Source organism: Electrophorus electricus, chromosome 9, assembly GCF_041902795.1.
Source record: "Electrophorus electricus isolate QZ-2024a chromosome 9, ASM4190279v1, whole genome shotgun sequence".
Lineage (NCBI taxonomy): Eukaryota > Metazoa > Chordata > Actinopteri > Gymnotiformes > Gymnotidae > Electrophorus > Electrophorus electricus.
Window position 1 is genome coordinate 20,617,283 of NC_137505.1, and position 13,233 is coordinate 20,630,515.

The following is a 13,233-nucleotide window of genomic DNA, read 5'->3' on the forward strand; positions in this document are numbered from 1 at the left end:
TTGAGTGTTTGGACATCGATGATATGTAGTTTCTTTCCTGTCTGTTTGCTTTTCCATGTTCTTCCAGGATCAAAGCAACACTGAAATTTTAATCGGGGTAATGTCCGCTGGGATAGGAATTTACAAGAACAGGGTACGAATTAACTACTTTCCGTGGTAAGTGAAGGAATGGAACCTTCTTGTTTGGTCGACACTTTATTAGAGTTTTGTATCATGTATTAAAATGTTAAGTGTGTGTGTGTGCGCACGTGCACACATGTGTGAATGTACCTGTGTTTCAAAGCTTGTATATGTGTCTCAAAGTTTGTTGATGTGCATTGAATGAGCATATTGATGGCTGAAGGAAGTCTTGTATAAAGAGAGAGCCCCACGCAGCAGCCCGAGAGCCCACCCACGAGCCCCTTCCTCCCGCAACAGAGCGGCAAGGGCTGTGCATATTTACAGCACGCGCTCTTATTTTGTCTTTAGCTCGGGGGCTTTACCATGCTTAGAAATTCCTGAGCTCCCACGGGTGTGCTGAGCTGTGGAGCTCACTCGAAATTGCAAGGGCTGGGATAGTGACACCCAGATGCCTGCCAGATGACGGTTAATTCCTCACTCAGCCACCCCAGACACACAAACGCTTGCACGCGCACACACACACGTGCACACACACACGCTGAATGGCTGCCCTGAGAATCTTCTTTTTGAAATAGATGCACAGTTGCTTGTCCTGCCAGGCTAAATTTAGCCCAGGACAGGGACCCGTTCCATGTCTTCCCATGGCATGTGCTTGTAGGTATCGATTATTTTGTCCCTGGGCCTGCCGGTCCAGAGAAGGCTTCGTGTGGCTTTGTGGGGCATGAAGACTTTTCTCTTGCCCTTGTGTGTCTTTATTGTGCTGCCAGCTCAACAGGCATGAGTCATGGTGTGTGTGTGTGTGTGTGTGTGCGCGCGCGTGCTTATAATGTGCAATATATTGTTGCTCATTGCTGTCACAGAGCACATCTCAAGTATTCCAGCCTGAAACGTACTTCATGTTTCCTTTTTTCTTTTTCTTTTTTTTTCCATTCTGGCAGGCTGAAGATTGTGAAAATCTCATTTAAATGCAAACAGTTTTTCATCCAGCTGAGAAGAGAAGTGGTAAGTGCGTCTCTCTGGGTTCTGTCCACCCGGCTCGAGATGTACTCTCAGACCAAAAGGGACCTCGGGCACGAGTGTGCACATAAGATTTCCTACCGCATGGTTTAAAAGATGTGCAGTCTGAAATGTGCCAGTCAAACCCTGCACTTTACCCGCAGGGCACCAAGCGCCAAACTTACCTTGGCTAGCGTCACAAGTACTGATTTGCCTGTCCTCATGAGCACTTTTGAAAATTTTTCGTTATGTTTTTAGTGAACATCCAGACTTTTCGGACCCCCCCCCCCCATGCCAGAAGTGAAATAAAATCAAGTTAGCAACTGCCTACAGCTAACACAGAGAAGATAAAACCAGTGTCATCTCCGTAGCCATTATGGCGAAACTGGTATCAGCGTTCTTCCTTTAACCCCTCACGCCCAGTAAAAGCCTGCCGGTTGTCACACCCGCCTGCAGCTGTCAGCTCTTCCAGTGAAGCGGTTAGCGCGAACCACCGCGGTCAAACCGTGGAGCGTTAAGCTCTGTTTGAAATGCACAGCACATCACTGACTTCCTGCCATCCGTAGTATCGTGGAGAGCGACAGACGGGGGGGAGGGTGCTTGGGGAGAGGGAGGGAGAGTGAGCGAGGGATAGGGGGAGAGAGATGGTGAGTGTAGGATGGAGAGAGGGAGCAGGGGGCTCTTCACATCGTATTAATTATGAAGAGTAGATACTGCACTTTGCACATGAGGGAGTGGGGCATGATCTGAAACCAGAACTGTGGTGGAGGCTCCTCAGTGACACACACACACACACACACACACACACACACACACACACACACACACACTTCCTGGGTCATGAAGGCTCCTGAGCAGTGTGAATAATGCACCATGCAGCCCTTTTCAGTGGTAGTTGTTCTAAGAGCAGGACTCAGTAGTGTACAACATCCCACTTGTTTGAAGTGTTCGAGTGTCCAAGGTTGTGGGTGTGCTTATAACCATCTTACCAACAGAACTCAAAAACCTGGAAACCTAGTGCAGAGAAATGCATTTTTGTCCCCTGCCGCAGCATCTGATGGAGTCCTGGAGCCTGCTGCTTTAGAGTTGATGGGTCTTGCCAGAGCGGAGGGAAAAGCGGGCACATGTTGACAGCGTAACAGGGCTGTTGGGTCAAAAGCGGGCATGGAGCCTGGAGTGCCAGCTTGCTGGGTTGATTGTTTATTCTGTCCAGTTTATTCCCCACCAGTTGGGTAGGTCAACTGGTACAACCAAAGCGTTCTCATAGTAGCACTGCTGAGCTCGGACGAGCTTGGACAAGCTTGACAAAGGTATTGATTAACATCAACAGCTGTTTTTGCGCACAATATCACTATAAATGGTGCATGTGCGGTGAGCTTGATTGCCTGGACTTGCAGTCTGTAGTAAGGAAGGCTTTTGCAGGGGTGGGAGGTCTATAAACCTGAGGTGGCTGAGGTAGTGTATACACCAGTGTATGAATGGTGTATGAGAGACTCTTACTTCAGGATTTACCTTTGACCTCAGTCATTTTGCTGTAGGCTTTTCTAAAACTGGAGATGTATATAATACAAGTCAGGAGTCTTACGTTGGTGAGTTAATGTTGGGTTTACTTCAGGCTTAGATCAGTATCAGATATGTTCAATATGTAACCGGCTCAATTACTTTGGTGACATTCACTCCACAGCTATCCAGCTGGGATAGGGCAGGGCAGGTTATGTTTCAGTTTGGCCTCAAGTAAGCAAAAAAGTCAAAACTGAAAAAAATCAATTGCCTTTGCTCAAAGCAGTGGACCCTCAATTTAAGCATAATTTTTCCCCATCTTTCTCAGTGTGCTATGATCATTTTTCCTTTTGTTCAGACAATTAAAATGTTCGTTCTTACATTTTTTAAATGAGTAGCAAGTCTGGAAAAAGTGTTGCATACAATTCTTACTCTCATGTCATCATGGGTATAAATCACACTATAAATCTAAATGTTCCACTTGTATTCTATTTAACGTTTTTTTGTTTTTTTTTTGGGGGGGGGGGGGTGGGTGTATTTCTAAATCTTGGTGTAACCTGTCTTCAAAATAATATTTTTTTAATGTAAAGGTAATCTGATATTTTCCTGTGAAAACCTTTTTCTTTTAAATCACCAAAAGTATTTGCAAGCAATTTAACCAAATGTAATAACAGCACGGTTTAAGGCCCTGGGTAATCCATGTCATTTGACTTTGAAACACGAGCACGCTGCCCTCAGGGAGATGATCAAAGCCTAACTAAGCACGTTTGGTTTAGTGAAACACTGACCCTGTTGAGCCAGCTCTGTGGCACACTCCTGCAGGCGTGACTTCACTTAGTTACCCTTCAAAAATGCTGTGATGCTCATGCAGCATTTCTAAACTATATGACTGGAAGAAGCATGTGATGCTGACTCTCTCATGCCATGTTTTTCGCTACATTTCCTCTTCTTCTTCTTTCTACCTACCACAAGCTGAAGGTTCCCTATTACTCTCCACCCCCCCCACACCCCTTTTCCAGAATGAGACGCGTGAGACATTACTGGGCTTCAACATGGTCAACTACAGAGCCTGTAAGAACCTCTGGAAGACGTGCGTGGAGCACCACACCTTCTTCCGGCTGGACCGGCCTGTGCCGCCCGAAAAGAACTTCTTTGCGCACTACTTCCGTCTAGGGTCCAAGTTCCGCTACCGGTGAGGAATTTCCTGCCCACAACCTAAAAATGCGACGGTCCAGTCGAGTCTACTTTATTGTACATGCCAAGGTGTTTTGACAAAACAGGAAAAAAAAAAGGTGCTATGGAAACCATTGTTTCTGCATGATCAGTAATGGGTTGTGTGTAAAGCAATCTTCAAATTGACACGCTGTGGTGAATGTTTGTTTCTTCCCAGTGGCAGGACAGAAGCCCAGTCTGTGCAGTATGGCAAGGAGAAGGGAATCAAAGACAGGGTGTTTGCGAGGTAATGTCTGAGCTGACCGTTTCGCCTGCAGCCCAAAGGCACCATACCTACCACGTAAATGTAAAAAAACGTTCACTTACAGCAGTGGTCTGAAGTAAGCGACCACCCAGCCAGCAGCAGTTTTAAATGCTCGCCAAATCACTTGGGCATAATTGTGCTAATTTGCCGTTAATCATGTTGGCGGCGCAGTCAACACGCCCTGCTGGAAAGGCATAGTTTTAAAAAGGAGATTTGTAGTTTTTCTAGCGTTCATTAGGTGTGTCATCTCTCCAAACGGCCCACCGTGGCGTGGCTGGAGTTATTGTAATGTTTGATGCTAGCAGGTAATTGGATGGAAACACATCTGAATCATGCCAGATTCCAGATTTACCACTGCCAGGCTTCTGATACAAGAGTTTCCACCATTTAAAGGATTTATAAGTGTATGAAAGGATGTAATCAGCTTCTTGCAAGACAGTAGAGGATCTTCATTGTTCTTTTTGATCTCGAGGGTCATAGGTCAAACTATTAAGTATATGTATCTATGCAAATATGTACAATAACATGGAACTCTCATCTGCTGGTAATTAAATAGCCAATGTGTTTTTGCAGTTAAGATCCAAAGTATTCAGAACTCATCTTTTGTTTTCTGACTGAGAAAGTATTCAGGACTAAAGTCTTGGAATGAAACGTTCTCCTGGCACGTCTCTTCTGGAGAGATGAATTACTGGTGACAAGTCAAGTTGCTCCACACTCCTTAAATGTCCATATTATTCAAATGAAACGCTTATTAACTCTACAAGAAAAGTATGGATCTCTGTGAGATGCCGTTTGGAGTTTTCCTGGGAAAACAAAAACATGCCATCATCAAAATCTCAGGCAGGAAATGGAAATACTGCAGTTCCGTTGAATAAACAACATCGGCATCAAAAGAAAAAAAAAAAAAAAAGCTATCAACCTGTTGCCATTACGAGAGACAACTGTGACCTTCCCTAGTGGCCTCTGTCAAAGAGGGTTTTGGACATTGTTCAAGCTACAGACACGTTTAATGTGACTTCTTTTGGCAAAATCAGTTGTGCCCGAGTTGTTGTCAAAGTGGTTTGGCAACCCTCTCCTTCCATGTGACGCAGATGCTGCATCATGAATGTGTGTGTATTGTGTCCACCTAGATCTCCCAGTAAACCACTGGAGAGGAAGATGATGGCCGTGACAGACTGGGAGGTGGTGAGCAGGAACTCCGTGTCCGAAGAAAGGCTGGAGACGCAGAGCCTTCCCACGCGTTCACCTCCCGGAACCCCCAACCAGTGGGTGGCGCTCAACACTGTGCTCCTACACCCATGTACCATAGCTCACGTGCTGTAATCGATGGTGTGAAGGTAGTTGGTTACGTGGCGTGGGGTTAAGGAGTCCGCGGTCTAAGCCACTTTAGAGAAAGATTGCAAGGTGAGCTTAGTCAGCAGCCTTTGAGGAGAGCCACGGAAACTTGGCTTAAGCAGAGCAGATTGGCAGCAGCTGTAGTCAAGAAGAGGCTGCTTAAATGGGGGGGGGTTGTTCAGGTGAGGACTTAGCAATTGAAAGTCGAATGAATAAAAGAATGATTAATATTGAATGAAAATGGTAGTTGATGAAAAGTCAAAAGATTTTCCCCCTTTGTTCTAAGCCTGGCCTGCCTGATTTCGTAAGTTAAAGGTGAATCAGGTCGAAGCCTGCACGTTCTGTTTCTTACTCACAGCAGGAATTCAAGGTTCGTGCAAGAGGGGCCCAGGACGCGGCCGTCTTCCGTGGGCCACCTTGTGGAGCACATCATCCACGCCTCTCCCAGCCTTCCTGCATTCACCAACCACCGAGTCTCCAAGTCGGCCTCGTCGACGCAGGCCAACAGCATCAGCCTGGATTCCACGCCGTAAGTCTCCCATCCACGCACGAGCCCATCCGCAGGTCCTGCTTCAGGGTCGCCGCACCGCCGCTCTGTTTGTGCACAAACCTCGCTTGGACTTAACAAGACTCTGGCACGAAGCGAATATTACCGACAACGCCAGCAGAGATGAATGCGCCAGTCAACGTCGCCAACTACCGTGCCCGTGACCGCGTCCCGTTTCACAGCATGGGGTTTTGAAATACGTTTACCTGTGAAATGACGGCCAGAACGTAATGATCCCTAAGTGATCGGGCACGGAATCAAAAGTTTAATGGCGCGGTAACCAACACCCTTCAGAACATCTACAGCTGCTCCAGCAGCGGCTGTGAAACGTTCAAGGGTCAGCTGTGGACCTCTGAAAGGGAACGTTGAGGGGATTTGGCGAATGTTTGTTTCGAGACTGCTGCCTTCGACACGGTCCCGGCTGTTGTAGTTTACAGTGTGAATTTGACAGTCCATGTGCCAGCCCCCTCCTCGCGCGCGGTCAGCCAAAGCTCTACTCAGCCCCACTGCCTCTTGACGTCTGTTTTTACTATTGCATAAAACCTCCTCGTTTTTGTTGTGTCTGTGGCTCGCAATTATGTTTCGCACTCTGTCACTGTCATTAAAGAGTCTCAAATGGAAACTGTGCATGTTCAGAGCTGCTGTTATAGGTGTTTACTGCTCTGAGAGACAGCGTATTGCTTCGGTCTAGGGAAAACGCACCACGTTCCTCTGTGCTCTTTCCGTAGGCTTGCTATACACCAAGTCCTAATGACATTGGCAGGTATTCTTATGGCGCCTGGCTGTTTTTGAACAGATAAATAACTCCCCCTTCCCCACTGCCTATCTGTGTTCTTTGTGGCTGTCCCCCTTAAACCGTTGCTGCAGTAGATGGGTCTGAAAATGTATGTCCTGCTGTGGAAAATGATTAATTTTTCCTCCTTTGCCCCTTGTTACACAGATATAATCCCGAGGCCATTTTAGAAGGGCTTTAGTAGGTTCGCTGCATTTACATAAACGTGAATTTGGTTAATTGCGTTCAGACGTTTTGCTGTCGTCCGTTGTTGGCCAATGTCCACTGGATCCTGTGGAAGCTTCACTTCACACTGCATCAGGGAGGTGCCCAGAAAGACTGAGCTAAGTAAAAGGACACAGGTCTACCCCACCCCTCTCCCAAACTCCCCCCACCCACGCTCAGTAGTCTTTGCTCATCTCAGCTCACTCTGCTCCAAAGGATGACACAACCACCTGCTCCGTCTGCCTGAGCCCACAAGCCAGGCACGTATCGGAGCTGCTCCACCCAGCCAGATGGGCACGGACATATACATACTGTACGCTTTCTCTGCGTGTGTGCACCTGTGCAGGCGTGTGTGCAGGCATGTATAACCCCCCCCCCAAAAAAAGGCCCCTTTTTCCATGCTTGTCTCACCCATGCACACATTCCTACACGACATATTGGTGGTAACTGCTTTCAGTAGAACATTTAAAATTACATACAAACCTCCACTATAGCACACGTTGTGTAAGGGCAGTGACCATGGCACTCTTGAGAGTAGCGTTTAGTTGTCTGTAGTGACATGCAGCTCCAGGGACAACAGTTGGAGCAGCTCTGGGTTAAGTGGCTTTTCGGAGGGCGCAGTGGCGATGGGCGTCTGCTCCGATGCCGACTGCCACCGAGGAGCAGCCAAGACTGCTGAGCTGGCACCACTCTGCTCCCCGCCGCAGCACTTCCGCTGCGTGCACACATGGCAGGCGAGAGCTGTAGCCCTGTCTTACGTAATTCGGTGGACCATCGATTCTGGACTCTGCTGCTGCCGTCCACTAACACCAGCACCTTACAGAGTGAACCGTGCTGACCCAGTATGACCCATGGAGGTACCCTTTATTTCATTAACTCATTGTTGGTTTGTGGTGTTGATTCAGGTCTCCGGAGGGTGTAGATGGACTGCCCCCTGCCCTGCCACCTAAACAATCCAGGAAAAACTTGAGCCAGCTCATTCTCTCCCACTCCCAACAGGATCTGGACAACCACGTCAACGAGCTATACGATATTCCTGGGAAGGCGACGGTACGTCATGCGTGCATCGCATGCTCCGGTGCCGGAGGGACGATTGTGAAGTTCCTGTTATTGAAGCAGGCTGGCACACATCTCAACAGTGTGGCTGCTCTTGTAATGTGGTTGCCCTCTCACAGCGTAATAAAATGCTTAGCTGTGTTTATGCGTGTCTGTGCATCTAATTAAGTTTCACTGTCTCGTTGTAAAGTACTGAAAGCACATTGAAGCAACGTGTTCTCCTGGGCTGTGGAAATTAGAATTTGGCCACTGACATGCGTCAGTGGCCCTGGTTGATGTGTTTTAAGGGATCTGCATAAATAATGGTGTTTGGGTTGATTGTTCTCCTCAGCTTAATGGGGTTGTTCCTCATGACAATCTTGTGCTGATCAAGATGACGCCTGATGAAAATGGGAGATTTGGATTCAACGTTACAGTAAGATGTAGTTTTAATTTAAAACAAGAAAAAGAGAAGAGCGTGGTGGGGGGGGGGGGGGGGGTCTGAAATTGAGATCTTACTGCTAATTTTCTAAACTGAATGGTGATGAACATTCTAGCTTCTGAATGCTCTTTCCTAGGGTGGTTGTGATCAGAAGATGCCTGTTATTGTGTCTCGGGTGGCCCCGGGAACATCGGTAAGTGTCAGTCATAGTTTGTGTGTATGTAACCTTCTCCTGTTGGATTGCTTTTGATGAGGTCACTACCAAACCTTATTTAAGGCTGCTACTAAACTCTGACATTAGTTTAGTTACTAAACATGCAAAAGACAAAGTAGGGGGACTTGACTTTATAAACTTTATTTAACCCCACTGGGTCAATTTAAGTAGCAGACATTAAAAGCATATGGGAAGACAAAAAAATAAATAAATCAATAAATCTCAGCCTAAATCAATCAGTAGTCCTTCAGGACTAATGAAAACATGGATAGATGGTTGTCCTAACCCCAAACGACCTCAGCTTCCTTACAAAATACTGCCTCTATCACATCACTATTCAATTCAAATTTAATATTATTGTTAAGAATAGTTACTAGATGTTTATACTGATTAACTGTTTCAACAGCTGCTCCATAAATATGTCAGACTCGATAGGAAAATTCCATGAGCATTTGTTTTGTTTTAGGAACATTTTAAATTGCTCTGACACACCAATCACCAGAGTCACCTTAAAGCAGGCCAGTGATCAGAATGCTATGCCAGAGAGGCAAATTTAACGACATGCAGATTAGGACCTCCTACAGTTGTTGAAGCCAAGAATAAAAAGCAATTGAGATTAAAAACTTGACTGTCACTTGCTCATAGAAATGTTCTAGCAATTTGAACCCTTCAAGGACTTCCTGGATACAGCACAGAATCTAGGCCGTAGCATGTGACTGCAAAGGCGTTCACTCGATTCCTCCGGTGTGCGGCCTGTCGTGGGGTTTTTTGTTTGCTGTTTTATTCCCATCGTAACCGTGCCCTTCGTCTCCCCAGGCCGACATGTGCGTGCCCCGCCTGAACGAGGGCGACCAGGTCGTGCTCATAAACGGCCGGGACATTTCCGAGCACACCCATGACCAGGTGGTCATGTTCATCAGGGCCAGCTGCGAAAGCCACTCAGGGGAGCTCGTCCTGCTGGTCAGGCCCAATGGTGAGAGCCGAGCTCGGGCCGCCGGGGCACCACAGATAGGCCCGCCATGTTCCCTTGGAGCGACTGTGTCGGATATTTTAGGAGTGGTGTGCCTGTTTTATAGGGGTTATAATTTTAGTCTCTGCTATCGTTAAAGTATACATTTCCACTCGTCTGTCTTTTTTTAGCAGTACGTCTCCTAACGGGAGCTTTATGTATCTTCCAAATGGCTGAACATGAGGTTATAATTCAGCCATCGCTCTACCTGCTTTACAGGGGCAGGTTGCGTCTTCCTCTCTCAAAGATTAATCTAAATACCAGATAATGTCACTTAATGTAATGCACTGCCAACTATTCAGCCTCTGATGATGATTTGAGAGTGCTTCTGTACTGATTTATATGTTGGAACTTTCCTTGAAGGTTTCTAATGTTATTCCTGTATTTTGAGTCCAATCAACCATACTTTTAACTCTTTAGCTATCTATGATGTGGTGGAGGAAAAGCTGGAGATGGAGCCGGACTTCCAGTACATCCCAGCGAAATCCCCGACAGACCCTTCCCAGCTGGACCAGAACGCCTGGACGGAGTCCATGCAGCAGCTCCGAGAGGGCCTGAGCGGTGGAGCTCTGCTGGCCCAGTTCGACGTGAGTCTTGATTGGCATGGGTTCGGCCAGAAAGACTAACCCTGTCGGCAGTGAGCGTTATGCAAACTCTTGAAACAGTTTTGATTTTAATCTCCTCTCAGTAAGGGGCAAGTCGTCTGTGTGTTAATGATGAGGGAAAATGGACGTTACTACGTTTGTATCCATGATGAGCAAAATCTCTGATGGACTGCTTGTTTACTTTAGCAAGGTTTTTGGGACTTGCTTGTTCAGCGATTCGTTCTGAACTGTATTCTCTCAGTGTTATGCGGTTATCTGGAAGCTGACATAAGAATGCAGGAAAATGTAGGAATGTAGAAAAGTAAGGAAGATTTTTAAAAAACTAACAGGGAACAGCTACACCAGACAATCTGTAGACTATAGTAGTGTTATAAGCTTTGTAGTACCAAAACAGAGCACCAGTATGGGATTGGATTTAAAATGCTGACCTTACAGTAACAGTTCCCTGAATATATATATAGACACTTGACTTTGTGTAAGGTGCCTGTAATCGTAAACAGTTGGGTTGATGCGTAGTACAGTGTTGCATTAAGTTTGAACCCTCCTAAGGGTTATGTAAGCAATCACATCATTTATCAGGATGTGGTCATATCTACAATTTTATTCATACAGGCTGTGTGTGTGTGCGTGTGTGTGTGCATGTGCGTTTGTGTGTACGCGCACGTGTGCTTTATCCACAAAGTATCTGCTTCAAGCCACACAGAGGAAGAATGGCTGTAAGAGAACCTTTTTTTTTTTTTTTTTTCGGTCATGGTTTCCTTGCAAAATCTGTGGTAGACGTGCTAAATCCAGTCGGTACTCGTGGTTTAGCCTCATCATATGCAAATTTTCTGTGTTTAAAAAAAGAAAAGGGAAAAACAAGATAATGATGGTTTTGTATTCTTTATTTCATTGCACTGCATGTGTTACATGTAGAACACGGCAGGTACATTCTCTTTAAACATTCATTTTGGCATTATACTGTTTTGGAGAGGTGAGCTGGACTGTAGAACATGTCTCTAATGTAGAACTTGTCAGCTGTCCTTAGACTTTTTTTTATTATTATTTCTTACAGAAAACTTTTCAAATCTCTAATCTCTACTTGCTTCCTTATATAATCAAATTATCAGGCAAAGACTAGGCTCTACAAGGAGGATGTGTCTGGTGTGACTACATCTGTTAATTTATGCTTTGGAGGATGTATACTCATTGGTATTTTTATTTTTCTTTGAAGCAACTTTACCGTAAAAGGCCTGGAATGACAATGTCATGTGCCAAATTACCTCAAAACATTTCCAAAAATCGCTACAGAGACATCTCACCTTGTGAGTATCATCATGCCTCTTTTTAATACGTGACTTGGACTGGGGCTTTTATATTTACCATGTTCCATGACCTTCTACTTTAGACGATGCCACACGGGTCATCTTGAAAGGCACAGATGACTACATCAATGCAAATTACATAAATGTGAGCTCCAAATTATTACAAGTACATACAAGTACAACTGCATAGTGATTACCGTACACTTCTGTTTCTGAGTTTGTCTTTGGCTGGTAAATTTTCAGATGGAAATTCCCGCTTCTAGTATCATCAATCGCTACATCGCCTGCCAAGGGCCCCTACCCAACACATGCACTGACTTCTGGCAGATGACCTGGGAGCAGGGCTCCTCCATGGTGGTAATGCTCACCACTCAGGTGGAAAGAGGCAGAGTAAGGGTTACCCTCCACTTCTTTCCGACAAGGATTCTGTAAAGAGGTCCCACAAGGCACAGTTCTAAATCCATCTAATTTGCTAATGTTTACTATAATTTAAACTCTTTTCCCATTGTTGTTGTTGTTGTTATTGTTGTTGTGGGGTTTTTTTTTGGGGGGGGGGCATGTATTCTCTTTTTATAACCCATACTTCCTTGCTTCAGGTGAAATGTCATCAGTACTGGCCCAATTCCTCAGGGACTGACACCTATGGTGGATTCCAGGTTTCCTGCCAAACTGAGGAAGGAACCTCTGCTTTCTTGGTTCGAGACATGACTCTCACTCACACTGAGGTAAATTTTAAAAAGCACACACACAAATGGTCCAAACCTAAAACTCATGTTTCTGAAAGATGCTTGTATTTGTTTTGTTACCTCAGACTGAAGAGAGCAGGGGGCTGACCCAAATTCAGTATCTGGCCTGGCCCGACCACGGAGTGCCTGATGACTCCACCGATTTCTTGGATTTTGTGGCTCTGGTCCGGAGTAAAAGAGCAGGAAAAGATGAGCCGGTTGTGGTGCATTGCAGGTGATTAGTTACTGTGGTTGTGACAGATCCCAAGGAAGGTCCATGCTCCTTTTTAGAGGTGAATGATACAACATTATGAATCAGACCTATGTTCGGGTGCTATTTTCAGATCCATGTTCCCCAGCAGTACAGTGACTTGTTTGTCTTCTCTCTCATCCACCATTCTCCTCTACCCAGACTCTCATACGAGATTAGCTCAATATTTAACAAGGAGTGCATGTGCTCTCTTCAGATCACCAATTCCAGAATTTAAATTTTTCTTTTTCTTTTTTTTTTAAACTGTACTCAAGACTGAGACCCTGGGGCTCAACAGAAATCTCTAGTCACTCATCCCCATGGCCCCTCCCTTTCTCTCCTTTCTCTCCTCCTATCTTTGCTCCTCTCCCTCTCCCTCCTCTCTCTGCCCAGCGCTGGGATTGGCCGAACAGGAGTTCTCATCACCATGGAGACAGCAATGTGTTTAATGGAGTGCAGTCAGCCAGTGTATCCGCTGGACGTTGTGAGAACCATGAGGGACCAACGAGCCATGATGATCCAGACCCCTGTGAGTTCTGTTTTCCAGCTCACCCCCCTTACACAGAGGATATTCGACATTAAGGGAAGAAAACAGTATGGGCTCCAAAGATGTGAAATATTCATTGTGTTGAAACTTGGACAAGGAGAACATTTGTCTTCCTGTCATCTTTTTTTTT

At 45.7% G+C, this 13,233-nt stretch overlaps 1 protein-coding gene across 7 annotated transcripts in view; it reads left to right on the plus strand.

Annotated features, from left to right (window-relative positions):
• The window catches only part of ptpn4a (protein tyrosine phosphatase non-receptor type 4a), a 33,366-nt gene that overhangs the window by 16,132 nt on the left and 4,001 nt on the right, over positions 1 to 13,233 (plus strand). For 4 of the 7 annotated variants that reach the window (XM_027032999.3, XM_035522897.2, XM_027032987.3 and 1 more), the window contains exons 10-26: positions 68 to 156; positions 1,059 to 1,122; positions 3,636 to 3,808; positions 4,007 to 4,075; positions 5,224 to 5,358; positions 5,787 to 5,957; positions 7,878 to 8,022; positions 8,360 to 8,443; positions 8,586 to 8,642; positions 9,480 to 9,636; positions 10,093 to 10,259; positions 11,491 to 11,581; positions 11,665 to 11,726; positions 11,825 to 11,971; positions 12,178 to 12,306; positions 12,393 to 12,541; positions 12,950 to 13,085. In XM_027032999.3, coding sequence (XP_026888800.2) covers positions 68 to 156; positions 1,059 to 1,122; positions 3,636 to 3,808; positions 4,007 to 4,075; positions 5,224 to 5,358; positions 5,787 to 5,957; positions 7,878 to 8,022; positions 8,360 to 8,443; positions 8,586 to 8,642; positions 9,480 to 9,636; positions 10,093 to 10,259; positions 11,491 to 11,581; positions 11,665 to 11,726; positions 11,825 to 11,971; positions 12,178 to 12,306; positions 12,393 to 12,541; positions 12,950 to 13,085 — 2,025 coding nt within the window. Of the gene's footprint in view, positions 1 to 67; positions 157 to 1,058; positions 1,123 to 3,635; positions 3,809 to 4,006; positions 4,076 to 5,223; positions 5,359 to 5,786; positions 5,958 to 7,877; positions 8,023 to 8,359; positions 8,444 to 8,585; positions 8,643 to 9,479; positions 9,637 to 10,092; positions 10,260 to 11,490; positions 11,582 to 11,664; positions 11,727 to 11,824; positions 11,972 to 12,177; positions 12,307 to 12,392; positions 12,600 to 12,949; positions 13,086 to 13,233 lie in introns of those variants that run through there. The other 3 variants (XR_014125248.1, XM_081720549.1, XM_081720550.1) reach the window with 3 other exon arrangements.